Source organism: Microdochium trichocladiopsis (assembly GCF_020744255.1).
Source record: "Microdochium trichocladiopsis strain MPI-CAGE-CH-0230 chromosome Unknown B0I36scaffold_1, whole genome shotgun sequence".
Lineage (NCBI taxonomy): Eukaryota > Fungi > Ascomycota > Sordariomycetes > Xylariales > Microdochiaceae > Microdochium > Microdochium trichocladiopsis.
In genome coordinates this window covers 2,776,133-2,801,580 of record NW_025763544.1, presented here as the reverse complement: position 1 = coordinate 2,801,580, position 25,448 = coordinate 2,776,133, and the positions used below count along the sequence as shown (strand labels likewise).

Sequence of the window (25,448 nt, the reverse complement as noted above, 5' to 3'; positions counted from 1 at the left end):
CGAGTCGGGCAGGTCGACAACTCTCGGCCGGCCTGGGAATATGGCAGTCTTGGTTCCGCAAAAGCTGCCATCCTTGAACGACATGGCATGACATGTTGATGGCAGATCAGAATGCCTTCCCTGCGGCCTGCGGCAGCGCACATGATTAATCTTGCGCCAGCCGCCCCCCCGGAACTGACAAGATGGGTGTCACCAGATGACGCTGCTGTCAGCTCCATGTCATTGCTTTGACAGTGCAGGCTGTCGCCAGCAGGTATGATCGCCGCGTGGGATCGTGCAGACTTGCCACGGACTTGACACAACTCCTCATCTCCACCGTGCAGACCGCCATGCAGTGTCGTGCCAGCACTGCTGACACGATGGTCAGCGCAACATGCACGGAAATGGACTCCCGGATGCCCTTCGAGTTTATGCATCGCCCACTCCAGAGGTATAGCCATGATATCATCCAATCTCCTCACCGCCGAGGACCCTGGCCCGCGCCGTGCAGGCTCATTACCGATGTCTCAATGCTCTGTAGGCAGGGGGGTTGCTTTCGCACTCGCGCGCGCGCAGAGCCGCCCCCGTCAATCTTCATGCTGCCTGCTGCGCCGCCCGACAGCTTTGGGAAGCACCCCCTGCAACCCTTGCCCCCTTTGAGCGATCCCAGACATGGCTCAGTCGTCGTGCTCCTGCTTGGAGCGGCCCAGAGAGTTTACGAGATGATCAAGACCTGTCCAGATCGGGCTTGCTTCACGAGCATTGACAATCTCCTTGCCATTCTCTGCTGGCTCAGCCTTCCAGCTGTGGCGTGCAGGCATCTGTTTCTCCACCGGTCTATGTCCAGGGACGGCCAACCCTTGGCAGGACTAATTAAGTTATTAAGTAATATCCTCCTAGCTGTCTGGATATTTGTGCCTCCAGGTCCGCCGATGGATTTGGGATTTCGTTTTGATACAATGCCAGCCTGAGGACGGAGGGAGTGAGTCTGCGAGGTTGTACCTTGTACCTTGGAACACCCAAGCCAGCTTGTCGTCAACACAGGAATGCGCAGGGGTGGAAATTGGGCTTGCTCACGGTATCCGCTTGATTGTCCACGATACGCCGAGTGGACCACTCACCATCGCGCGTCAACTTCCCCAGATCCACGCGTCTCGTCTGGTGTGTAGCCAGCTCTGTTGTAGTGTGGTCTGACGCAGGCTAGTTGGGGTCCCGCCCTCTCCCAGGGGCCGAGCGATCGGCTTTAGCAGCTGATTGACTGCCTGGCCTAACCCAACGCTCGGTGCATGGCTGACGCCCTCGACATTGTCACCTGCAACGGCCCCCAAACTCGACCAGATCTTGACGTATTGCTTGCATGTTGGGCTGTGGCTTCTCTTTGCGTGCCTCCCCGGCAGATTCTCCTCGAGTTGAGCGGTCGCCATCACAGATGTTTGCTGACCGGCCTGTGCAAACTCCAAACACCGAAGCTCTGGTGCCTTATCTGCTGACACGTGAAAGAAGGCTATCTCGCACACTTGTCCCGGCCAGTTGCCTCCTGAGCCCAACAACTCGGCTCGAACGCAGCAGAGTCCCAATCCTGCGGGACAACCTCAGAACGGGTCGTCATCACGAGTGACTTTGGGCCTGTCGCTCCTCTACATCTCAAGTACGTGCTCGAGCTGCACATTCGCAGGACACTTCTTTTTTTGAGTCGCCATCTGCTCCGGGCCTCTGCCCGATAAGCGGCGTCGAGGGTTACATTGCAGCGCGGTAGCTTTCGGCACCGCGGCTGAGCCGCAATCATCGACTGCCGGCATCCTCGTGCCTGGGCTTCATATATCTCCGGAAGCCTCGCGCGAGTCCCGAAGGCGTTGTGCCACCACACCTTCTGTGACAAGTCATGGCGCCCACCTCGACAGCAGTGCGCAGCCCAGCGCGGCAACAGAACACGCTGCGCAAGCTCGAGGAGCCCATACCGTTACTACTTCGCCCAGTACTGCGCGCGTTCATCTTGGGGTACGGCTCCGCGGTCGCGCCACGGGTCCTAACCCTTGTCCTGCAGCATGTGTCCCGGTTGCGGCAGAGAAGCAAGAACGCTGCGGCGGCGAAAGGACGGGTGGATGGCGTTAGCTGCGCGCCTCACGAGCCTTTCTTTGTGTCTCTGGGTCGCCTTCTGCGCGGTGGGCTGGACCCGCAGCGGTTTCCGACATTCTGTGCAGCTTTGGTAGGAGGATCAACGTTGTTCGAGGTGAGTTTGACAAGCTCAGAGCAGCCAGAATAGTCTTGTGCCGTCATGGTTGAGAGGAGAGCTGAACAAGCGTGGCAGGTGATAATATCAAAAGCTCTGAGTACATGGGCGCAGTCTATAAGCCCACTAGCCCGGATAAGGTACCTAGTTGCCCTTGTTTCCTTCTTCTTCTTCTTCTTCTTCTCTCCCAGAGGCAGCTTCAACAGCTTTGCCTACCCTGACACTGTTCGTCCAGGCGCTAACCCACGATCCAGGCTCTCACGGTGGTTCGCTACCTTCACTGCATCCTGGCTCAGCCTGACGCTCTTGCAATCGAAACCGAGCCAGGCATTCTCAGCTACGGTGGTCGAGCATGCCGAAGGCGCAACAAGCCCGAAAGAGAAGACCATCAGATATGCCGGGCGCAGTCTAGACCTTACCCTCTTCGCAGTCACAAGAGCGCTGGACGTGATTGTGGGCGAGCTGTGGGCGCGGAGGAAACAACGCCGTCTCGCAGCTGGCAAGTCATGGACTGCTGTGAGCACTCCCCCAATGTGACATTCCGTCTGAGACTTCAAGCTGACACAAAACAGGCCGAGTCGGCGTTGTCCAAGCTCGCAGACCCAGCCATGTTTGCTACCTCGTGCGCCTTCATCATGTGGGCATGGTTCTACCATCCTTACAAGCTTCGCCGCGCATACTACAGCTGGATCAAGTCGGCCGCTGCCGTCGACCTGCGCCTCATCAAAGCCCTGCAGCGATGCCGTTCCGGCGAGCTCCGGTACGGCGAGGACACAGGCCAGGCTCCTCTCTTGCAAGAGATGTGCCGTGACTACAAGTGGCCGCTCGCGTGGGGCGATCCCGCAGTCGCCGTCCCCTTCCCCTGCGAGATGGTGCACATGGGCCGCGGCCCGTCGTGCGAGTACCACGCCCTCGCGAGGTTTCTCCGGTCTTTCAAGTGGGCAATGGCGACCTATCTCCCGCTGAACCTCATCCTCGTCGCCCGCAGTCCCGGCCTGGCATCGCTCAGGAAGTCGGTCAAGTCGGCGGCGCGCTCGTCCGCCTTCCTCGGCGCCTACATCGCCCTGTTCTACTACGGCGTCTGCCTCGCTCGCACGCGCCTCGGCCCGCACGTACTCGGCAAGGACACGGCGGCCCGCCAGCGGATCGACAGCGGGATCTGCGTCGGCACGGGCTGCGCCCTGTGCGGGTGGAGCATCCTGATCGAGAAGCCCGGGCGGGTGGCCAACATTGGCCTGTTCGTCGCGCCGCGCGCCATGGCGACCCTCCTGCCCAGGCGGTACCCGTGGGACAAGCAGTGGCGCGAGACGGCAGTCTTCGCGGCCAGCACGGCCGTCGTCTTCACCTGCGTGCTCGAGAACAAGGCCCGGGTGCGCGGGTTCTTGGGGACCGTGCTGGCGACGGTGCTGGAGCCGTAAAGAGGTGTGGCTGGTGGCTTTGCCCCGGAGCAGGGCATGCTCAACGGCGGGCGGGCGGTTCGGTCAAAGGACAGCCTGGATAATCCTCTGACGGACACCACAACTTTCTCGTGTTTATAACTCTTCGTGTAAAAAGTTTGGTTAAAAGTTGATGTAATACTGATTGTAAAACCATGCCCTAGTCGCCAAAATTTAAGGATAACCATCATTTCTGGTTAGCAGCTTTTCAATAGAGGTATGGTGCTTGACGGACGGGATATCACTCTGAGACTGCAAGAGAGCCATGTCGTGCGTTGCAAAGATCCGTAATCGTTTACAGCAGACCGCGTAGACAATACGATCTTGTTTTTTATTCTTTGAAGTCTGCAACCCCCTATTCCGCCCCATAGTCAGTCATCATCTCTCCTCCCAAGCCGCATCACCCCCCCTCACGACCGCAACCATACACAAACCCCCAGCACAAAAACACAGACCAGCGCGTCACTCCTAATGGTGCTCAAGATCCGACCGTACTGCAGCGCCTGCCTCAGATAACTCTGCACCTGCCCGGGAAGGAAGCCGCTGATCGTCCAGGCCCAGCCCGTCGGCGGCGCGCGGTCCTTGTCCAGGAAGAAGCGCGAGGTGAGGAGCACGGCCTCGATTGAGGTGAACAGGTAGAAAAAGTAGGCCTTTGTCTCGTCGACGCTGCGGGCCCCGAAAAAACCCGTGCTCTCGATGGTCCCGTCCTCGCGCTCGGCGTGGGTGCCCGTGAAGGTGGTGGACAGCGCGACATACAGGCCGAGCCCGATCGCGAAGACGGCGTGCAGGATCCGCCAGAGGTTCGTCGTCTTCTGGGCGACGGCCTGCTGGGCTTGGGCAAAGGGGCTGTTGGCTGCAGGGCCGGCGCCGCCTGCTGCTGCACCACCGTCCAAGCCGCCCAAGCTTCCAAAGAGTCCGTCCAGCGGGGTGCCGGCGAAGGGGTTCTGGCCTCCCTCGGCCCCGGGCATGCCGCCGGACATCATCTGGCTCATGAGTTTCATGATCGGGTCGTCCTGCAGGCCCTCCATGCCGGGGGGCATGGAAGCTCCTCCGGCGGGGCTAAAGGGGTTCTGGGGTTGAGGGCCAGCAGCGGAGGACGGGTCCATGCCTAGCATCAGCTGCCGCAGTTGGTTCTCGGAGAGGTTGCTCGGGTCGCTCGGGATGCGGGCGGTTGTTTCTGGCTTGTAGAAGTGCTGGGAGATGTCGACCTCTGCAGGGTCGGCGTCGTGCGAGGAAGCTGCTGCTGGCGTCGCTTGGGGCGTCGAGGTCTGGGTAGTAGTAGCTGTGGACGGTGCTGGTGATGGTGCAGACTGGACTGGCGCGTCTAGATTCGAGATTTAGGAGTCAGACGCCGTGCTATACTTCAGGCAAAGGTGTGATTCGAGTACTGACCGCGAGGTATGCCACCCCCGAGACCGGTAATCTTGTTGAGTCGAGCAGAGCCGCCGGCCTTGATCTTGGCCTCTCGCCGCTCCTTGCGGAGACGAGCCTGCTCGGCGGCACGAGCGGCGGCGGCGTCCTCGGGAGCCTGGACAGTCTCAGTCATGATGCTGATCGTGCTTGTGCCAACGTGCTGCTGATTTTTGAGCCTAGGGGGGTGAATGTGGTAGTGTCCTGGGCGAGTGCTTGGTGGCAGTTGTGAAATGACGATGTGGGGTGTCGTTTGGATGGAGCTCCAGCCATGTGTTGTGCTGTGGTTGAATCAAGTGCGATGTCACCACCAACAGGTACCTCCACCAGAGCTCGCTGGCTGGCGGGTCCCCTGGTTCTGGAAGCATCCCACTAATCGATAGGGATTGGACCCTGTTAGCTGCAGCGATGACATGTGCCTGCAGCGTCCTCGTCGAAAGTTTGTCTTCGCCAGGCCACTCTGCCTCAGCCACACAACTATTGCAGCACTGCGAAAATGATGATGCACCACGCATCCTCGCGGGCATGGCTCAGGTCTGCGCTGCACATTGGCGACCGGCCGCCGCGCAGGCTTGACCTTCCTGTCTTTCTCTGCCCACTCTCAAGTTGCGTCCCCTCCACAGCAAGAGGCTTGGGAACATCCCAACGATTCGCTTCCCAGCGCCAGGCCTCAACCACGACGCTGGCCAAGTACAACAACAACTTCTTGCAGAACCGTCCCCCGAGACGGTGCATGCACTTTCAGGCCAAGCAAGAAACGACTGTGACGCCCCCCTCAGAGCCTGGCCATGCACCGTATGCCGACGTACATGCAGCCCTGCCAAAGCAGTGCACTGGCTGTGGTGCGCTCTCCCAGACGGTGCTTTCAAACCAGCCGGGATACTACAGTCTGGACCGCAAGGCTGTCCGCAGGCACGTAGGGCTAGAGAATCTCAAGGTCCAAGAGCCGGCCAATACCGCAGAGGACGCCATCCTGCAAAATGTCATCGACAAGGCCGACAAGTCTGAGCTAGAGAAACAAGGAGTCGACTTCGACGAGCTCAGCTCAGCCCTGATGCAGTCTGATCCACCGAGGACGGGCAAGCCCACCAAGCCGCCGTTGTGTGACAGATGCCACTCGCTACTCCATAACCGAGCTGGGACACCCATCCTGCACCCAACAATCGACTCTATACACGACACCTTGCTCGACTCTCCTTACAAGTACAACCACGTTTACCATGTGTTGGACGCTGCCGACTTCCCCATGTCTCTCATGCCCAAGATCCATCAGCTCCTGGACGTTATGCCCCTGCGGACCCGGAATCGTCGGTCTAGCGCTGGCCGTTTTCAGAAAGGTCAAAAGATGGAGCTGAGCTTTGTGATTACGCGGGCCGATCTCCTTGCTCCGACAAAGCAACAAGCCGATCGTCTACTGCCTTATTTCCGCGAGGTCCTCCGTGATGCTCTTGGCCGGGATGGTCGTGACGTCCGCCTTGGCAACGTCTCGCTAGTCAGCGCGGTGCGTGGCTGGTGGACGAAGGAGGTCAGAGAGGACATATGGAAGCGCGGCGGTGCTGCATGGCTCGTAGGCAAGGCCAACGTTGGCAAGAGTCAGCTATTCGAGGCAGTCTTCCCCAAGGGCAGAATGGAGTGGGAACCGAGCAGGCACCAAATTGCTGTGGATCTCTATCCCGTAGGCAAGAAGGAATCCCTAATCAAGCCTTCGAAGAAGGAGGGCGAGCTTGAGGATCCGGCCATCGAGGAGTTGAAACAACAGTTGGAAGCATTGGAAAAGCAGGATGTGGACACCGACTCCATGTTGACCCCGGCGCCCGAAGAGGTGCAGTACCCCGAGATGCCACTGGTTTCTGACTTGCCAGGCACCACGGCTTCGCCCATCCGCGTACCATATGGAAACGGGCGTGGCGAGGTCATCGACCTTCCGGGGCTGGAGCGCAGCACCCTCGAACAGTACGTGCGGAAAGAGCACCGATCGTCACTGGTTATGCGCCACCGGATCGTCCCAGAGCAGATCGTCCTGAAGCCAGGCCAATCCTTGATCCTTGGCGGTGGTCTGATTCGTATAACGCCACAAGAGCCATCGCCTATCATGCTTGCGTACAGTTTCACGCCTATCCAGCCCCATCTCACCGCAACTGAGAAAGCCATCGGGCTCCAGGCTCAGACCAGCGAGGTCAATGTCGAGAGTATTGCAGTTGAGGGCACTGGCGAGACAGTCAAGCTCGCCAGATCAGTCAAGCTGCAGTGGGATGTCACGAGGGAGAAGACTGGCCCCTTGACGCGCAGGCATGCCGTTGGGCTGTCTGTCGATCGGCTGCCATACCGTGTTCTGGCAGCGGATATCCTTGTGGACGGAGTTGGTTGGATTGAGATCACTGCTCAAGTGCGAACGAGAGATTTGTACCAGCAAGAGGTCGTGTCCGAAGACGAGGTGAAGCCGGAAAGCGAGACAGTATCAGAACCAGAGCCGGTACCAGAGCCCAAACTTTCAGCACTCGAGCGACTTGAAAATATCAACAAGCCAGTCAAGAAGCCGAAGAAGGAGTCGCCGCTACCGCCAAAGCCTGCTGGCGAACTGAACTGGCCTGTGGTCGATGTCTTCAGCCCCGAAGGCAAGTACATTTCCGTGCGGCGACCGATGAATGGCTGGGAGATCAACAAGCCAAAGCACAATCCGGCTTCAGACAAATCGAGGCCACGAAAGAGCATGAAGGGCATGAAGAAGCTGGACAAGAAGCGTAGGCGAGAGCGAGAGGCTTCCCTGGCATGAGGGCTAACCCTTACATTCATGTCGTAACAAGGTTTCACATGTGCAAGATTGGTCTTTGTATAACAACATTACTGTATAACACCTAGATCAGTTTATAGAACAGATACCCATTGTATTTTTGTCTATTCTTTGTCAGAGGCTGCTGGGAAGGTGTAGTACCAAGAGTCCTTGCTATGTCATGTTTATAGCGGGTTGGGTACTGTGTTGTGTGGTTGGGCGCACAGCAAAGAGTGACGTCGGTCTTTGAATTAATTAGGCCTTTGAATGCCAGCCCCACCACGCCCGAGATGGTGTGCTCTGGACCCTGGCATTGAAGGCCGTGGCATGCATGGGCTTTCTATATTTCCGCATTCCATGCCCCGCCACCACAACTTTCTGACAAACCACGACATCACACCTACAAGCCCCCGATCGCAAGACCTGTGCCGGTCCCGAATCTCGACCTTGTCAGAGACTGCGCATCGACTCTGGCCCGGCAACAGAACGCTCTTCGACCAGCATCCCTTCCTCCTCTGGCAGGAGAGGAAGCAGAAAGCACGCCCTCACAACCATCAAACACAACAGACTCAGTACCTGAAGATGCCACCGCGACCAGGACAACAACAAGGACGACCGGGCGAGTCCTCCCAGACCCAGACCGTCACTTCGTCACCCGCCACGGGCCCAGCCCAGCCGCCCGGCGCGACGCCCGCGATCCTGCGCCTCCGCGGTGCGCACCACCCATCCGCAAACCACGTCCAGTGGGCCGAGAACGTGGTGGACAACGAAGGGCTCGGCCGCAAGAGCTCAAAGGTGTGCTGCATATACCACGCGCCGCGCGCGGTCGGCGAGTCGAGCGATGAGTCGGACTCATCTTCGTCTTCTTCCTCCTCGGACGACTCGGACTCGGATGCTGGCGGCGGGAGGCAGCCCGACGACCCGAGGGACCGCGCGGCGGCGCTGAGGAGGGCGGCGAAGGAGCGAGAGCGGCAAAAGAGACGAGATGAGGCGTGTCAGCACGACCATGGCCACGACCACGATCACGATCACGATCACACACACGGAGCAGCGAGCTCATCAGACTCTGAGGACGGCGGAGACGATCGGAGTCGCAGGAACGGAAAGCAGAGCAGCAGCAGCGCAAAGAAGAAGAATAAGGCGGCACGCAGGCCGAGCCCGAACGCATATGAGAAGCAACCCAAAGCAAAGCCGAGACCCGTGGACAAGTAATGCATAAAAGTCAACTACCCGCAAACCACACACACACATATACAACACGCACGAACATTAGATGAAGCGGGCGCCACCGGCCATGATGCGGACGGAGATGGGATGCTCATTATTAGCATGGTCCGCACTTGATGGGGCAGATCATCATCAGCACTTATGGATGGGAGGGGGGGCTTGCATGCAAAATGCGTCCCAGCGACAGTCCTCACTAGCAGGCAGCAAAGCGGCCTCGGCCGTCCACACATCTTCCGAGAACATCACATCTTGAGGAGCGAGCACCTGCCAGAGCATATCTCCCGGATGTCTGTCCGCATACCTCACGAAATCCATGGGGGCTCCGTCCCGCACACTGCTGACCGGTCCGATCCAGCTGTCTGACCAGGCGGGATGGGAAGCCTTACCTGCAAGCCACGAAATGCCTGTTCTCGACACCTGGTAATTAGGTTCTTGCGATCTGCACAAGCACTTGTTCATGCGAGCAGCGGATACAAATCACGCGCCACTCATATTGATTTGCTATACACATCAGACATAGATCTTTGAAGGGACTCGGGGGGGGGGGGGGGGGGGCAGGGCGGGATCGGTTTGTTCCAGGGCAAGGCTTTGGCAGGGCGGGTTGACTTATCGTGGGTGGCAAAATAGGACAACAGGAGGCAAACTTGTCCTTATGTGCCTGTAAGATACGTGCAGTCAAGGCTGTTTCGGATGCTTCGTGGAGGAGGCACATTTTATTGGTCGGCTACTTCCAAGTGTGAAGAGCACTGCGACTTCTAGATTGTAAAGAACCTTCCCAGCAAAAGTCTGGGCAAAATATCTAGTATGCAAGCGAGCAAGGTTCTGTCTTCTTACTCAAGGCCCCAACAAATTACAAATGCTCTTTGGTCGCCTGCTCTATTTTCCTCCACGCATTGTCTCTTACAATTAGGATAGCCGGATGTCGTGTCCAAATCCTGCTCACCACAACTTTTTTGGCCTTGGTGCTTCTGATGTACAAGTCTATGGTGTGAGTCCAGACATTCAGCTCCACGATCGTCGCCAGCGTCCGTTCCATGGTGGTGGAGGGGTGGGCGACGCGCTGCTAAAAGCTGAACACGTTCCTGATCAACTGGTGTGTGCCCTTCCAAACCGGCAAAGGCGTATATTCCATTCGCTGTCTATGTATTCTTGCCCGGATGTGAAATGGTCGGCACTGAGTTGCCGAGTGCAACCATGCTAGGAACCTGCTTTCGCATGAAGCCACGGGTGCGCTGTTCTGGGCGGGGCACGCCCTGGATCGCCCGAGGCTCCTTCATCAGACTGGTATCGAGTCTGGCTGGAATCCTCGTCGTGACAGATCGATAATCACCGGTGAATTTGGCATTGGGAACAGGCACTGAAGCCGTCCGCCAGAGATGGTCATATGTATCGGCTAGATAGGACGATGATTTGGACGAGGAGGATGAGGACGATGACCTTGAGGGGAGCTGGAGTCCACCCATTGAACTGGACAACCCATGCGAGGCTCGAATGGTGGAGAGTCGTGACAAGCCACTCAAGCCTGGCTTGCCTCTCGATTTCTTGGCCAGGAGAACTTCATCGAAGAGTCGGACTTCTGGGTCTGCGGCAGGCTTAAGCTCCCTCTCGTGGATGAACTCGTTGAAGGCTAGTTGTTGTTAGCTTGCGAGGGCCACTACTAAGCAGCAGTGATGACATACCTTGGGTGTCTTTCATCATCGTCACATAGTCCTGTTGGTCATAGGGCAGATTCCGTATAAACCCGTTCATATCGAAGGCATATAATTGCCCATTCGTCTTCTGCTCTTTCGATGGCCGCCCAAGGTGCTTCCGGTAAGTGTATAGCAGACTGGCATAACACCGCACGAATGCCGCACGAACCTTGTCCGCGTTGAAGGCGATCGGGCAGACCACCGAGACACAGCCGAGGCAACGCCCGTGTGTGCTAATGTTGCAGCCCGTGCACTTGTAGCACCCATCGCCCTCGGCTCTTTCATCGCAGATCGCGCACACCGAGGTGTTGTCCTTTGCTTGGAAATGGAAGCAGTGGCCCTCCACCCACACAACAGTGTCAGTGTTATGGACTGGTTGTATAAGCATATTAGGCATGATTGTTGAGGCGGCTATCGTCGATTGCGCATAAGTGGACGGGGCATATCCGCCGCCGTAGGACGATTGGGAATTCACCGAGATAGCTGAGAGAGATGCGTTGGGCTGGTGGCCATTCAAGAACGGCGGGTTGGGCCGAGGCACTGGCCCTTGGCCGAATGACGAGCTCCTCCTCCCCACTGGCTCATTGAGGTTACCCGAACGCTTCTCACGCAGCGTCGCTGACAGTGCAAAACCTGAGTCACTCCTGGAGATTGGTGTTATCGGCACAGGTGGAAAGTGAGCTGACGTCGGTGAGACGGACGATTGTGGGCTTGTTCTGTTTGACTTGCTTGTGGAAGGACGATCAGGAGCGCCTGGCTTGGCATGCGGGAAAACATTGAAGATCGGCGGCCGTATGTTCTCGGCAGGTTCAGCCTCTCCAAACGTCGTAGAGCTTTGGCTCACCCACTTTGAGAGCGTGCTCGGCTTGGCCCTCTCGTTGAAAAGTCCCTCGTTCTCCGCTGCAAATGCGTCGTATGGATACGATTCGATGGCGTAAGGCGGTGGCCCGGTTGTGACGCCATAGCGGATCTGATGTGGTGCAGCAAGCTGAAGCAATGCCATCAGCTTGCGCCTGTGCTGCTTGGGAAGTCGCACTGGTTGATTGGTGGCATCAATCGTGTCCTTGTCCAGATCGACGAGAACGTAGTCATCGTCAGGGAGCTCTATATGGTCGTACCTTCGCTCTATCCCCACGATGTAGGGACAGGGGGCTTCAAGGGCAGAGAGGAGACGAGCTGGAAGGATAGGTATGAAGACTCCAACCCACGTGAGAGGGTATAGGAGATTGAGCAGCGCATGTGCTGCGAGATGAAGCATGGATGTATGAGAGGAGAGGAGAATGATTCGCGACTCTGACATTGCGTACTCGAAGAGGGTGACGACATTCTCCAGCGAGAGGCACCTAAACAGGGCGTAGAGGTCGATGCTTCGGGAGCCAGGCAGCTCGTTTGCTGCTTCTTTACGAGCATAGAGGCGCAGCTCCCGCACGCCGATCTCTACCTGCGTCTTGGAGCTGAGGGGGCTGAACGCCTCTGCGCACAAGTTCACCACGTATCTCTCCAAAGGCTGCCATCGGCCAACCCGAGGAGAGCTTGCCGGGACCCTGAGGACGCCACCATCAGTCATTGGCACGACGACGGCCCGCAGCCAGTCCTTCCAAAAGCCGATTCGCGAAGGATCTCGACCAAGAATGCCGTAAGCTCGAGGTGTCCACAATCCGCTCTCGCCCGCGGTCAGGCCATCAATCTTGGACGCGGCTCCGTGCCGCAGTGGCCGTAGCATTTCCGTCATCAGACTGATCTTTTCCTCCACCGCACTAATTTGCTCGTCCAGTCGCTCACGTGCTGCTGAGCCAGAGGGTATCGTGGGCAACTTGGCCAGCAACTGGGACAGATGTGCCCGCTCTGCGGCGAGCCGAGTGCCGAGGCTGCCTGCCAGTTCTCGTTCTTCATTGGACATGTGACTCTGTCGCCATTGTTCACAACGTCGCTCAATGTCCTCGGCGGTGTCGGCAGGGACCGCTGTCCAGACGACTACTGTGATTCCATAAATCCTCGATGAGTCATCCGATGTCATGGTGAAGCCGTGCCAAGTAGACCTCGGTCGGTCATCAGACGAGACAATCTGGATATCGTTTGGAAAAGCGAACATGGGTACATAGTCGGGGAATCTCCCCCGTCGACTGAGGTCTTCGTCTGCGTTGCGCGGAGGATAACGATCGAGTAGTTCGGGTTCGAATCGGCGTTTCAGTGGATGCATGTCCGGATCCAGATTGAGTGGTTCCGGTGGAGGAATCACAGAGTTGTAGTTGCTCAACCTTCTTGCAGTCTTGATGGAGGCAGCTACGACTGCGTTGTCAGAATATCTCTAGATTGCACACGTGGAGGGGTATGTGCACTTACCAGGCTTAGGAGGACCAGGCGGCTTCCGCGCACTGCTCATGTCCTTGAAACTTATTTTCCGCCTGATGCTGCCGCGGATGCTCCCTCGGATGCTCTTGAGGGGACTCAACCGCCCGCTAGCATTTTCGTCTGCCTTGATCCGCTCCGTCCTGGGGTTGACCATGGGAGGCCGTGCTTGGGTCTTGGCCCCAGCAGAGAAACTCAAGTCATCGAGAAAGTTCTCTCTCTCTGCGGCAAATTTAACGAGAGCCTTGTCGAAGTCGAAGTCTGCCATTGAGAGCAGGCCATCCTGGCTAGCTGCAGCAGCGGCAGGCGTAGGAACTGGTCGTATGGTAGCACTGCTCCTGTTACTCCTAGTATTTCCATCAAGCTCGTCCAGAGTGTGGATGGTGTTGGCTATGGAGGACTTTGAAAGCCGGTGTCCGGCATTCTGCTGAGAACGCCGTGCGGCACGCTTCAGCAGGCCGTTGGGCTCATCCGCGTCTTCTGGTTCGCCATCTTCCGCGATGACTGTGTCGACCTGTGTGGAAGTAGCCGAGCTGGGAAAGTCCTGATAGGATATGGACTCGATACCTGCTATCCAGAAGTAATCGGCCAGTGGGGCAGAGGATTCATCCATGATGATCCGTCATAAGGAAGAGAGGTCTGAGTGTTGGGCTAGCAGGAGCGTTGGCTTCCTGGAGACTTGTGAAAGCTCAGGAGAGCAGAGATGATGATGGTCGCCAAGCCCAATAACCACACCGAGGCCCAGCGGAAAGCGAGCACGCCCCGAAAGGCGGCGGTCTGCGTGTCGTCTCCCTCGTCTTCGGAAGTAGCCGCTGGCAATAGAGCGCCCCGCGCGTGGGATTTGTGGTCAATTGTCTGAGACAGTTCGAGCTTGCGTGCCTGACAATGGGTGCAGAATGGCGAGTGTAAGTGTAAGTGGGTGACTTTGGGACTGAGGCCGGAAGCGGTACAGACGATGTACGTGACGATGTAGAGAGCAAGAAGGAAGGCGTCTGTAGTGAGGCTCCCGCGAAGTGCCGTGTAAGGAGGGCGCGGCTCGTGTCGTGTCTCACGCGTCGGCGAGGCGGCTAGCGGAGGTCGAGCGAGAAAGAAAGCAGCGGCAGCAGCAGCAGCAGCAGCAGCAGCAGCAGCAAGCAGGCGGCGGCGGATTGGGGATTCGGGGAGCGAGGAGAGACAGGAACAGTGGATCAGAAAGGGGAGGCTAGCGCAAAGACCCCTCCGCGAGGGTGAGGTGGGGGTTCCGTCGTCGATCCGCGAAGCCGGTTCGCCGCTAGACTACCTGCTTTCGTGTGCCCTGAGTGGGATCTAAGTTTGAAGCCGTCAATCGCTGCTGCAGATTGCGGATCGCAGGTCGGCGCGAGAGTGGTGATGTGGTGTAGGCAGGGCAATCTTTTTGACGTCGTATGTGGTGGTGCCTTTTGATAAAAGACGAGTCTGGGACGGAGCCTCCACGCCTTGGGAAGACGGTGCACTTCTAATGTAGGTAATTCACGGCTAATATCTCGCTACCGCATGCACCAGACCTCCTGCTGTGCAACCACCACTGCGGCGTGCCAGGCCAGGTCGGGCTCATATGCGCTTCGCAGGGGCACGCACGCACGCTCGCTCCAACGGATTAGGCACCCTCCGTCCCCGAGGGCCGTTGGCTAAGCACGAAGACACGGTGCGGCGCGGCGCGGTGCCTGAGCTCGAAATCAACATTCCTCGTCGTCGTCCTCGGCTGCATGCGGACCCCGTTGCACCTGGAGGCACCCGCCCGCATTGACTGCTGGTCTGTCGATGGAGACCGCACGACTCACTCCCGCGGCACCTCTGTGCCGCAGGGTTTTTTTTTCCTCCTTTGCCAGAGGGCACCCAACAGAGCCTCGCCTGCAGCAGCACAACATCGCAATGCAAGCAATGCGCAGCAGACCAGCCAGGCACGTTGCAGAAGGAGGAGCCGGTCAGCCGAGGCTGGCAGCCTGGCCGCGCACCACTCTGGGAGTGACACCACGTTGCGGCGAACAGCCCAAGACGACACCGATGGCAACGACACGAGCTCTGCCGCCAGGGGTCTCAGGGCCGGGGCAGCATCCCGGACGGGCATAATCAGAGGGTCTCGCAGCCAGGAGCCACACCGTGGTGGAGTGGGCTCGCAGCGGTCCCTTGCTGCCATGGCTGGCTGACGGAGCATGGCAAGCGAGGCACGCTCTCTGACAGGCTTGACTGGCTTTTCAAAACCAAGGATGGTGTCACCGCTGCTGACAGCCGCACACCAGGACCAAAGACGTCTTTTGGGTACTCGACTCGTGTCCGGGGTTCTCGCTTTCAAGCTCAAAGCTGACGGATGCACCTCTGAGGGATGCCGGCTCACCATGGCTGGGGCCGTGGTTGTCGACAGGTGATGTTGAATCTGACAGTCAAAATTGTCCGCCAACCTCGTCCTCAAAGACTCGCGCACAAGAAATCCGTTCGGTGCGTGAAATTGGTCCAGCCAAACACGGAGTCCATGCCAGGGCGTAGAATACGACCGTCTTCCCCTCGGATTGAGCCCAACAATGAAGACAGCAAGAAGACACATGGCAACCGGCGAATTAGATGTACGGACGTGGCAAGTCACGCACAGCAACTGACATCCGCTCGCAAAAAGAATAAAAATAAAATAAATGCCTTCCCACGGATAACCACAAGGATCATACTGCGGTGCAAGAGGACTCGAGGCGTCTCACGCAGCCGCCTCAAAGGCCTGAGGGCTGCATTGACTGTCCCAGGAGGAGGGCAACCCTCAACAGCCATGGCGCGAAGCTAGCATCGGGCCCTTTGCCATGGAGTGGCTCATTGGAGCACCCGTACACCGTGTTGAAGCTAGCAGACCCGCCAATCCGGCAGCATCTGAAACGTGCCTGTAGATCTGCTGAAGGCGTGGCGTCAACTGGTTAGGGCCAGATCCAATGTTCTCTGCTGCTCAGGTCCGTCATGATGACAAACCCTCTGGCTGGCTGGCTAGCCCTCGTGCGACGGACGAGTGTTGTGGATGTCGTCTTTGTCTCTCAATCCCTCGAACCACCACATCGGAAGATATTCCGAAGACCAGACTTTAGTTCAAGTCAACTGGGCAGTATTATACTTCCAACTCCGGATTCGCCTGGCAACCGGGAATGCACGAGCACTCCGAAATTTGCTTTTTTGAGGGGACTAGCCGCTCCTGTAGGTCGAGGCTTCGTTTTTCCGAGCCAGCATTGCGAATTCGTGCATATCCACGTGGGGCCGGACCACGCGACCTACATCAGTCACAACCAAGACTCTTGGACGAAAACCAGCCAGCCCGAGACGGACAGTATGCAAGGGACAAAGCATTGTCTGCCTGAAAGCCGGGCCGAGCCAGATCAAGAATGCAGTGCTGCAACATTGAGGCGAGCATGGTGGCACTCCGTGAAGGGAAGCATTCAGTAATGAGTTCGCCGGTACCTGCGCAAGCGCGCAAACGTTGGCGCTTAAACTTTGTCCACCCTGCGTCGTGTGACGCAAGCTATTGGCCCAGGAATCAAGGCACTAGTTGTATGCCTGCCCAGAGTCTGCCCACCACGATCAACCGTCAGCCATTCCGGTCTCGGGTAATGCACGCTCCAGCGCACCGTGCTTCACTAACGTAGCCAGCTAAACGCCACTCGACCAAGTAGTATCTCATTCACCGCTAACACTCAGCGTGTCTAGCCACAGAAGTGATTTCCAGCAGACGGTGCTCAGGGGCTTGCAGCCAGGGCACGACTGACTTGGTAAAGACTCCAGGGCTCCACAGCTCAATCGTTGAGAACATCTCATTGGGCCGAACGGTGACCAATCGGACATTATAATCGATCACGAAAGCTTATATGTTCTTCAGCCGTGTTCTCTATGCAATATAAAGCGTGCCTTGACACCGGAGGCGATCTCTGATGCAGGATAATCCAGAGTGATCCCTGCAGATACAGAAAGTCGTGCTGCAACGGGCATATCCAGTCAACGATCGGTGTCAACTTCTGGGGGCTCGAATAAAGAGCAACAGAGTCAGGTAAACCCCATCAGCGTAAGTAGTCGGTTGTTTCAGCAAACGGTCAGAACAGCCAGAACATGTACATCTCGCTCTCTCCGTTCTGTATGGATGATCAGGGTTTTGAGTTCCGGAAAACTAGACATCGAAGCAGAGAGCATGGCCTTGTGACTGGGAAGCAATGTAGTGCGCAGTGCATTTTGACCTCCTCGGCGGCCGCGAGAGTCCGCCCCCGTCTAAAGGATATATTGCAAGTACATGTGCACGCATCGTCACCTGACGACTCTCGTCCCAAGCTTGCCCGTTGTCAGATAGCCCTTGTTTCCCATCTCGCTGCGCCAACCAATACCCAGCACACCAAAGACGATCCGGCCGTCCTTGCCCTCCACAGCGCTGCCGACCTCGTCCTCCCCGACGATAAAGCAGCACTGCTGTATCTCTCCCGGCTGCAGCACGGGCCGGGGGGAACCGGTGGCCTCCCAGTTGCAATCGCGGTAGTGCACGCCCGGGTCGAGCTCGAGGAGCACGCGACTCAGCTGCATGGCGTCCTCGCTGCAGTTCTCGAGCTGGGCCTCCATCACCCATTTCCTGCGCTTCTTCTCGCTGTGCACCCCGCCGTCGCTGCCATCTTGCGACGCTCTCTGGGCGTCCGTCGCCATCGCGGACGGCGCGGGTAGTGGCCCGACCTTTGTCCGCACAATCAGCGCACCTTTGCAGATGAACTGGTACAGCTTGCGGAACGTCCTCGTGCGGCCCGAGGTCTCGGTCGCCTCGTAGTAGCTCACCGTGACGGCGAGCACGTGGTTCCCCTCGTCCTTGAGGTCGAAGTTCACAATCTTCTGCAGCGTCTGCCCCGGTTCAAGGTCCACCCCTTGCGTCCCCGAACTTCCGCCTCCCCCACCAGCTGTTTCGCTGGTGTGTGCTGCTCCCGTCGTTGAGGGCGGCGGCATATCGGTCGGCGTGAGGCTGAGCTGCTGCACCGCGCCGGAGCCGGGGGTCTTCATCTCCGCTTCTATGCGTACATCGCGGATCGACTTCTTCTTTTGGTAATGTTGCTGCTGCTGCTGCGAATAGTTGTCACCCGGACCGCCGCCGCTCGCGGGTGGATCGCCCAGAGCATCATGATTCGCGCACAACGTGCAACTGAACGTCTCGCCTACATAGGCAGAGCCAAATGACGGTGGGAGGTTGAGGATTGGCGTGAGGAGGAACGGGTCCGGGTTTGTGTCGGAGGTAGTCTGGTATGCGAGCGAGGCGGGTATCGTGGCTGGCTTCGATGACGACGATGTTGATGACGGTCGGTCTAGAGGCGCCGGGATCGGAGACGTAGGTGCGAGGAGAGAGTGTTGTGAGACGAGGGACGGCCGTGACAAGCTACAGGCGCCGACCCGGAGGTACAAAGACGTCAGTGATTGTCGCTGTCCTGGCGGCGTGTCCTGCTTGTCGGGTGAACGACAGGAGCTTGGCACGAGCTTGACTCACCGAAGGACTTTCAGGGAGACCGCATGCGGCTCTTTGACGGGGTCGATTGACGGATATCTTTGGTGGCTCATTGTGCTCTGATGCCGGCCTAGCAGTTGATATGGCTGGTTCGCGCTGGGAGCATCGTAGCTTGACCAGTGAGGCTCTAGTACCCGCCCGCAGTGCCCAGACCCGTGCTGTCCGTCAGGGAATTATCGTCTGTGTGTCGAGCTACTGGGAAGTCGTGTCGCGAGCAGTGACGGTCTAGCGCGAGCTCCGAGGTCTGTAGCTTCGTGCGTTGTTGCGCGGGCCGACTGCGCAACAGTGGCAGCTCTATCGATAGAAGTCAAGTGAGCTCAGTGAGCACGGCGAAGGGGTCGTATCGCAGCGTGGGGGTGGGGACACACAGCCTGTGCCCGCTCGGAATTCCTCCGGGAGCGGGTCCGGACAGCCTTTCAGTGAACCCTGGACGTGCATATTCTTTGAACAATCACAAACGCCCAACTGGACAATTATTGATTAGGCATTGCTCTGTTCCATCGGTCATTAGACATTGCTGTACAACTGAGGAGCGTGTCATCTCACATCAAGCGTCTCTGCATCATGGGTCGAGCAAGCTATGCGCACAAGGAGCCAGTGAAGGGGCAATCAGATATCGGTACCTCTTTCATATAGGCGTCTAAACGTCAGTGGAATACATTATCGACCACGATTTTGTGGACACAAATTATATCTGCAAGCAAATCAGAGTGCTCGCAACACCTCGGGCAAAGCTGAGCTTCCCATTATACTGAGCTTGACCTTTCAGACCAATGCACTGTGGACACACTCTAAATGGGCACTCTATAGTCCAGGCGGTGGGGGCACGTTGCCATAAGCTCCAGCACCAGGCGGACCGCCAGATGGCGGAGGCGGAGGCGGAGGAGCTTCAGAAGGAGGCGGCGGTGGCGGCGAGGTTGATGCGCCGGGAGGCGGAGGCGGAGCTGGTGAGCCTTGCTGGGCTGCTTGCGCGGCAGCGTAGTACTGCTGGTAGTACTGCATGTACGCCTGGTAACCACCGTAAGCGGCATAGGGATCCTGGCCTCCATAGTACTGAGCGTACTGCGCAGCATAATCGGTTGCGGATGGGGTCGCGGCAGCACCGGAAGCCGGAGAGGCGCTCGCGGCAGCAGGGTTTGGCGAATTACTGTAACCGCCATAACCTCCATACGACCCGGACTGCTCGCGAGACCTGTCATTGTGCCCACCGTGCGACCGGTCGCCATAATTGTCACCATGCCCTCGGTCTCTGTAGCCGCCGCCGCCGCCGTAACCGCCATGGTCACGGTTGTCGCGGTTATCACGATGGTCCCTGTGTTCTCCTGGGCCACGGTCCCGGTAGCCGCCACGATCGCCGTAGTGCTGGCGAGGGGGGCGAGCCTTAAACTCCTCATACTGCTCTTTGACGTTGGCAAGAAGATCCTCGCACAGTTCCTTCGCCTTCTCGACCATGCCGGCATCAGGTCCGCTGTTGTATGGTTAGTAAATGAACGCAATCGGTGGGGATGTGCAGGAAAAACATACGCGACGTGAAGGAACATATCCTCCTCGCTTTCGCGGTTGGTGGCAGTCTCGATGAAGCCAGAGCCTCGGCCTTTGATCTGGACACGACAGCCCGTCTCTTGCTGGATATGTTTGACGTAAGAACCACCGTGCCCGACCACTTGAGCACGCAAGTTGAAACCCGGTACTGGCTCGAGATCGATTGGAATCTTGGCCTCGGGCCATTTGCGCTACGCCCAGTTAGCTCGCAACTCTTCGGTCAAGGGTATACTGCCACTAAGACTTACCCTGCCGAGCTCGTCGCGCTCGACTTGGGGCTCCTGGTCACGTCGGCGAAACCGTCGTTCGTCAACAAGGGTAGGCAGCTCCTGCTTCATGAGCTCCTCAATCTTCGCAACAGCCTTTTCCAGGCCTTCCTTGGTCGTACTGGTGACGTGCAGGTATAACGGCGGGGCCTGGGAACCACGTTAGCGCATATGGTGCTTGGTGGATCCATTGACTTTGTGCTCACCGAGGGTGTCGCCATGCTCTTGTCCGGGTAATAGTTGCCTCGAGTTGTAACATCTTGTCAAAAGTCAACATGTGGTTTCCACGACAGTAGTAACGTGGAGAGAAGTCCATACCAGCTCCAGTCTCATCAGCAATCTATATTCAAGCAGCCGAGGTCAGCAGATGCAGAAGAGGGCCCTGTGTGAGCTGGTGCTGCCCAGTGTAAGCAGAACCGCGCAGACACAAGCGTCGAGCCATGGGTGGTCATGGCTGCTGTAGGGAAAATCAGCAGCAGCCGTCCAAAGGAATATTTACCATCTTCTGGGTCGAGCCCTTGGTGAGCAGGTATCGGTTGCGCAGGTCATTGACCTCAATGTCCTTGATGTAGTCGCCCTCGGCGATGTAGACCTCGGTGTTCAGGCCGCCGCCCGCGCCGGCACTCTGAGCACCGCCGACGCGAGCCTGCGCCGCGTCAGAGTGCTGAGGGCCCTTCTTGGCCTGAAGCTGCGCGTTGATCTTCGCTGCTGCCGCAGCAGCCGCCGCCGCCGGGTCTAGGGGGCTCTTGGCAGGAGCACCGCCTTCCGGCGTGCCCGTGGCATCTCTGCTGAGCGGGCTGCGATCGCGGTTGGAATCAGCCTTGCGCGCCGGCGGCGAGCGGGATCTGCGGTCGAATCGTGATCGACGAGCAGGCTCAGGTTCGGTCTGGTCGAATCGCGACCGCTTCGCGGCTGGCCTTTCGGAGTCGCTCATGTTGTTGCGGACCTTGAAATCGTGGAGATGCGTCGCGCACAAGGGCCTGGGCGCTGGATTCGCGGATGATCGCGATCCGGCTGCGGTTGAAAATGGAAGGCGCTCAATGCCGTGATTGGACGACAAGAGGTGGTCGAGCTGTCTTTTGAAGTAAATGCCTTTGCACCCAGACTTTTTGCAGCCTGGACGACACCTCTGCTGGAGCCTCGCAGAACGCTGGGGTTTTTTGTGGGGCACAGAGGCCCAGCTCGGAACAGAGCGACGCTGCACTGTCTAGCGTATGTGGACAAGGATACCATAGGTAGCGCCATGGGCCCGGTAGATGTACATGCTGTACATTAATGCATTATCACGATAGGGTCTGAGTTATGCAGGGTTGTTCACCAAGACTCCTGCCAAACCGCCTATCACGGAGCCGACCCTCAAGAGACGGGCGATAACTGCTGGCTTGACGCGCCTAGTCTCGGCAAAAGAAGAAGTACCGTAAAAACAGCACACCTGACACTTGGGCACCCGATCAGCGGTGTTCATTGCCTGTTCCTTTCGATCTGCCATCTCGTCTCGCCCGTGAGAAACATGAGAGGGTGGATAGTTTCTTGTCGCTAGGTAGATTGTGTGACTCCCGCCTCGCCTGAGAACTTCACCTTGATACCGTACAGAACAAGCAAGCACGTCGTTTCCCACAGTCCATGATCTCCCTGTGCGACCAGTGAGCTCCTTGTGACGTAGGTAGCTGCTCACTCATGCATATGATCATGCATTCGCTTCCTGCCTTCTCTTCATGCAGTAAGGTTGTCTCCAGGGTCCAAGTCCCCAAGGTGATTTACATGGTGGGGCCGAGTACCGGCCCGCACAGGCCAGCTCCGATAATCGCAGCGGTCTCCCCTCCGATTCACCGTGGCCTTGAGTCGACCTGTCTCTAGCCATTTTTCCTAGCCCCGGGGTGCCGTCCTCCCCCTTCGACCACGCGCAATTGATCCCACATCTCGCAGGACTGCATCCATCCACAGTCCAAAGGGTCAATTGCACCATCACACCACCATGGCGGCCCGTTCGCTCGTCCAGGCTTCGTCCTGGAGAGCTGCCGCTGCTTCAGCCGTGCGCGCAGCCGGCCCCTCGTCCATGACCGTCCGCCACAGCAGCAGCTCGACCTCTGCCATTGCCTACAAGGCGATGCGCCGCCGTGCCACGCCGCTGCCCACGCACGACCTGCCCACGCCGTGGTCCGCCCAGGCCGCCGTCTCCAACATCCTCTACGAGACCCCGACGCCTTCGAGCGCTCCGCCCAAGCGCCACGTGCTCAACTGCCTTGTCCAGAACGAGCCCGGAGTGCTGTCCCGCGTCTCGGGTATCCTCGCTGCTCGCGGCTTCAACATTGATTCCCTAGTCGTCTGCAACACCGAGGTCGAGGACTTGTCGCGCATGACCATCGTCCTCACCGGCCAGGACGGCGTTGTCGAGCAGGCCCGTCGCCAGCTGGAGGATCTCGTCCCCGTCTGGGCTGTCCTCGACTACACCAACGCCGCGCTCGTCCAGCGCGAGCTGCTCCTCGCCAAGGTTAACATTCTGGGCCCCGAATATTTTGAGGAGCTTCTCAAGCACCACCGCGAGGTCACCGCCGATGCCGAGGTCGCCGCCCATAGCGATGCCGAAGCGGGTGGCGATGCTTCCCTTGCCGAGGCCGCCGAGGATTTCCACCCCAGCAAGCTCGTTGCCAGTGAGGCTCTGCGTCACAAGCACGAGCATCTCAAGACCATCACCTACCTGACCCACCAGTTCGGGGGCAAGGTTCTCGACATCAGCACCAACAGCTGCATCGTTGAGGTGTGAGTATCCCCCCTTGGTTCTCTCTGCATTACTGAACTCCTTTCTGGATCTTATCGCTGACGTTTGTACTCACCATCTCAACAGCTCCGCCAAGCCCGTGAGAATCGACTCCTTCATGAAGCTCGTTTCTCCCTTTGGCATCCTCGAGTCTGCGCGGACAGGTCTGATGGCTCTACCTCGGTCGCCATTGACGACAAGTGAGGATGAGAACCTCGTCATGGAAGCGGACGAGGTCGTCGATGCCAGCCAGCTGCCTCCCGGTTAAGGTTGGATGTGTAGCAAAATCAAGATATTACTGAACCGGATAAGAAAATGCTTTGCAACTGTGTGCTTTCTCACTGATCCAACATGAAATGACGTCACGTCACAAATGCATTTCCATCGGCGAGACCTTTTGCATGGCAGTTATAGTAAGGGAGTTGTACTTTGTTCTCGCCGATTGGCCACTAAGTGACGCAGCTAACCACCGCTTCGCCCAAGTCAAGCTACTATTCAGCTTCACATAATCTTGCCCTTGTTGACCACAAACGATTGCAATGCCGCTATAAAAAGGAATCAGCTGGGAGTAAGATGTGTGAGATTGAGGGAGTTTGGGGTACTTACAGGCCGCGGCCCAGAGACGATTTTCCGCCTCGGGGAAGACGAGGGATCGGTCAGAGTAGAACACCTCGTCAGCGACTTCCTCCTGATGGCGAGGGAGGCAGTGCATGAACTTCCAGCCGGACTTGGCGCCACCCCTCTTGGCAAGCTCGCTCGTAATCTGAAAGCCCGAGAACGCCTGCAGGCGCTTCTTGGTTTCCTCCTCCTGGCCCATGGACACCCAGGTGTCAGTAACGAGGATGTCGGCATTCTTGACGGCCTCCTCAGGCACGTTGGTCTGGATGAGCTTGCCGGGGTTCTTGGTCGTGCCGGCCTGCTGCTGGATCAGCTGCTCCATGACCTTGGGAATCTCGTAGCCCTTGGGCGTGGCGACAGCAATGTCCACGCCCAGCTTGACGCTCGCGATGGCCAGGTCGAAGAGCACGTTGTTGGCATCGCCGACCCAGGCGATCTTCAGACCTCCGGGGACGAGCTCCTTGGCGTCTTTGGAGAATGCCTCGTGGATTGTGAGGTAGTCGGCAATGATCTGCAGAGGGTGGAAGTCGGCAGAAAGGGCGTTGATAACGGGCACACTCGAGTGCCGGGCGAGCTCTGTGACGTCCGAGTGCGGTCCGACACGGGCGACCATGCACGAAGTCATGGAGGAGATGACCTTGGAAGTGTCGAGCAGCGACTCGTTGACCTGATTTCGTGGGTGAGCTTTCTCGTCTAACATGTGTTTTATAGAATGCACAGGACTCACTCCGAGCTGGATGTCGTTCTTGCCGAGGAACATAGGGTGACCACCCATCATCGCAACAGCTGCTTCCGTGGAAACACGCGTCCTGGTGCTAAGCTTGCTGAACATCATGGCAACCGTCTTTCCGGTGAGGCCAGCGCTGAATTCCGGCGAGGGCTCGCCAGCCTTGACGGCACGCTTGATGGCCGCAGCGTTGAGCACAAGCTTGCTCAGCTCATCGGGCGAGACATCATCCATGGACATGAGATGCTTGGGGCCACTAGCAGAGGCCCCGGTAGCATAGGTGCGCTTCGAGAGCTGGCACGTTGTGCTCTTGGCGAGCTTGAGTGTTGACGACCGCATTTTTTCAGAAAGTGACAGAGCGACCACAAAGCCACGAGTGGAGTACTAAATGAGGTCCTGAAGAGGTCCTGGTGAACTGCAAAGCACTTCTGGTGGTGCTGATGTTGACGAACGGTAATCCTGTGAGCACCTTGGCTTGTCGAACCTACTGAGCAAGCTTTAGACTGGGCTCATTGGTCAATTCAAAAGTCTTTTAAATCCAAGCTGGACGCTCTAGCGTGACTCACCGAAGCAGCAGTTTGAGCAATGCAATCCAACGAAGCCGCAGATTTACTACTCTGCTGGTCTGTCACGCGTACTTGATTGAAGATTGAGCAGGCTGCAGGGCTGTCCAATCAGCGACCTTCGAGATCGTCAAAAAAATAAGAAGCTACTCGGTTGCGATTATCGGCGGATCCCAGTCACAACCAGAGAGAACCATGAGAAAGGCCTGGCCCTGCCCCACCTGGACGCCTCCAGGGCGGATTTTGTGCAACGCCAATTTTGTGCAGATTTGTACAGTATTCGCGTAGCCATCCAGTTATGCCCATGCTCATGCCCATGCTCATGCAAGGGGCGAGCATCATCAACGGCTTGCACAATTGGCTGCGCAACCCC

The 25,448-nt window shown here is 57.8% G+C and overlaps 9 protein-coding genes across 9 annotated transcripts; 4 read left to right on the top strand and 5 right to left on the bottom strand.

Annotated features, from left to right (window-relative positions):
- The first annotated feature begins 1,729 nt into the window (after positions 1–1,729).
- On the top strand, positions 1,730–3,841 carry B0I36DRAFT_10678 (uncharacterized protein). The gene is made up of 4 exons (XM_046147811.1): positions 1,730–2,209; positions 2,288–2,349; positions 2,464–2,725; positions 2,782–3,841. Exons 1-4 carry the CDS (start codon positions 1,862–1,864, stop codon positions 3,625–3,627), a joined length of 1,518 nt encoding a protein of 505 aa, XP_046018515.1. The 5' UTR covers positions 1,730–1,861; the 3' UTR covers positions 3,628–3,841.
- B0I36DRAFT_10674 (uncharacterized protein) lies at positions 3,842–5,335 on the bottom strand. Its single transcript, XM_046147809.1, has 2 exons — positions 5,038–5,335; positions 3,842–4,969 (listed from the first exon to the last, which is right to left on the bottom strand). Exons 1-2 carry the CDS (start codon positions 5,189–5,191, stop codon positions 4,056–4,058), a joined length of 1,068 nt encoding a protein of 355 aa, XP_046018514.1. The 5' UTR covers positions 5,192–5,335; the 3' UTR covers positions 3,842–4,055.
- A 182-nt stretch (positions 5,336–5,517) lies between these two features.
- Positions 5,518–7,962, top strand: B0I36DRAFT_426902 (uncharacterized protein). Its single transcript, XM_046162407.1, has one exon. The coding sequence runs from the start codon at positions 5,552–5,554 to the stop codon at positions 7,826–7,828; it is 2,277 nt and encodes a 758-aa protein (XP_046018513.1). The 5' UTR covers positions 5,518–5,551; the 3' UTR covers positions 7,829–7,962.
- A 445-nt stretch (positions 7,963–8,407) lies between these two features.
- Positions 8,408–9,037, top strand: B0I36DRAFT_357756 (phosphatase inhibitor-domain-containing protein; the record flags this gene model as incomplete). The annotated part of the gene is made up of 1 exon (XM_046157852.1): positions 8,408–9,037. One exon carries the CDS (start codon positions 8,408–8,410, stop codon positions 9,035–9,037), a length of 630 nt encoding a protein of 209 aa, XP_046018512.1.
- A 1,154-nt stretch (positions 9,038–10,191) lies between these two features.
- B0I36DRAFT_232828 (AEX-3 domain-containing protein) lies at positions 10,192–13,705 on the bottom strand (the record flags this gene model as incomplete). Its single annotated transcript, XM_046149176.1, is given in 3 exon segments — positions 10,192–10,679; positions 10,732–13,049; positions 13,065–13,705. 3 exon segments carry the CDS (start codon positions 13,703–13,705, stop codon positions 10,192–10,194), a joined length of 3,447 nt encoding a protein of 1,148 aa, XP_046018511.1.
- A 3,232-nt stretch (positions 13,706–16,937) lies between these two features.
- On the bottom strand, positions 16,938–18,895 carry B0I36DRAFT_426900 (uncharacterized protein). The gene is made up of 2 exons (XM_046162406.1): positions 18,584–18,895; positions 16,938–18,475 (listed from the first exon to the last, which is right to left on the bottom strand). The coding sequence occupies exons 1-2, from the start codon at positions 18,652–18,654 to the stop codon at positions 17,374–17,376; spliced, it is 1,173 nt and encodes a 390-aa protein (XP_046018510.1). The 5' UTR covers positions 18,655–18,895; the 3' UTR covers positions 16,938–17,373.
- A 189-nt stretch (positions 18,896–19,084) lies between these two features.
- Positions 19,085–21,493, bottom strand: B0I36DRAFT_426899 (uncharacterized protein). The gene is made up of 6 exons (XM_046162405.1): positions 20,909–21,493; positions 20,728–20,749; positions 20,616–20,668; positions 20,392–20,559; positions 20,126–20,334; positions 19,085–20,069 (listed from the first exon to the last, which is right to left on the bottom strand). Exons 1-6 carry the CDS (start codon positions 21,341–21,343, stop codon positions 19,406–19,408), a joined length of 1,551 nt encoding a protein of 516 aa, XP_046018509.1. The 5' UTR covers positions 21,344–21,493; the 3' UTR covers positions 19,085–19,405.
- A 972-nt stretch (positions 21,494–22,465) lies between these two features.
- On the top strand, positions 22,466–23,435 carry B0I36DRAFT_234272 (mitochondrial acetolactate synthase-like protein small subunit; the record flags this gene model as incomplete). The annotated part of the gene is made up of 2 exons (XM_046149290.1): positions 22,466–23,169; positions 23,255–23,435. 2 exons carry the CDS (start codon positions 22,466–22,468, stop codon positions 23,433–23,435), a joined length of 885 nt encoding a protein of 294 aa, XP_046018508.1.
- A 233-nt stretch (positions 23,436–23,668) lies between these two features.
- Positions 23,669–25,235, bottom strand: B0I36DRAFT_379422 (putative ornithine carbamoyl transferase; the record flags this gene model as incomplete). The annotated part of the gene is made up of 3 exons (XM_046160767.1): positions 25,079–25,235; positions 23,774–25,015; positions 23,669–23,712 (listed from the first exon to the last, which is right to left on the bottom strand). Exons 2-3 carry the CDS (start codon positions 24,849–24,851, stop codon positions 23,669–23,671), a joined length of 1,122 nt encoding a protein of 373 aa, XP_046018507.1. The 5' UTR covers positions 24,852–25,015; positions 25,079–25,235.
- Positions 25,236–25,448: the final 213 nt, after the last annotated feature.

Coding starts and splice junctions, on each gene's coding strand:
- B0I36DRAFT_10678 (XM_046147811.1), top strand. CDS start 1,862: ATGGCGCCCACCTCGACAGCAGTGCGCAGCCCAGCGCGGCAACAGAAC. Junction 2,210..2,287: donor GAGGATCAACGTTGTTCGAG/GTGAGTTTGACA, acceptor CAAGCGTGGCAG/GTGATAATATCAAAAGCTCT. Junction 2,726..2,781: donor CTGGCAAGTCATGGACTGCT/GTGAGCACTCCC, acceptor GACACAAAACAG/GCCGAGTCGGCGTTGTCCAA.
- B0I36DRAFT_10674 (XM_046147809.1), bottom strand. CDS start 5,191: ATGACTGAGACTGTCCAGGCTCCCGAGGACGCCGCCGCCGCTCGTGCC. Junction 4,970..5,037: donor CGGGGGTGGCATACCTCGCG/GTCAGTACTCGA, acceptor TCTCGAATCTAG/ACGCGCCAGTCCAGTCTGCA.
- B0I36DRAFT_426902 (XM_046162407.1), top strand. CDS start 5,552: ATGATGATGCACCACGCATCCTCGCGGGCATGGCTCAGGTCTGCGCTG.
- B0I36DRAFT_426900 (XM_046162406.1), bottom strand. CDS start 18,654: ATGAGCCACCAAAGATATCCGTCAATCGACCCCGTCAAAGAGCCGCAT. Junction 18,476..18,583: donor GTCTCCCTGAAAGTCCTTCG/GTGAGTCAAGCT, acceptor CGGCGCCTGTAG/CTTGTCACGGCCGTCCCTCG.
- B0I36DRAFT_426899 (XM_046162405.1), bottom strand. CDS start 21,343: ATGAGCGACTCCGAAAGGCCAGCCGCGAAGCGGTCGCGATTCGACCAG. Junction 20,750..20,908: donor AGGGCTCGACCCAGAAGATG/GTAAATATTCCT, acceptor GCTTGAATATAG/ATTGCTGATGAGACTGGAGC. Junction 20,669..20,727: donor TGCTGATGAGACTGGAGCTG/GTATGGACTTCT, acceptor ACTTTTGACAAG/ATGTTACAACTCGAGGCAAC.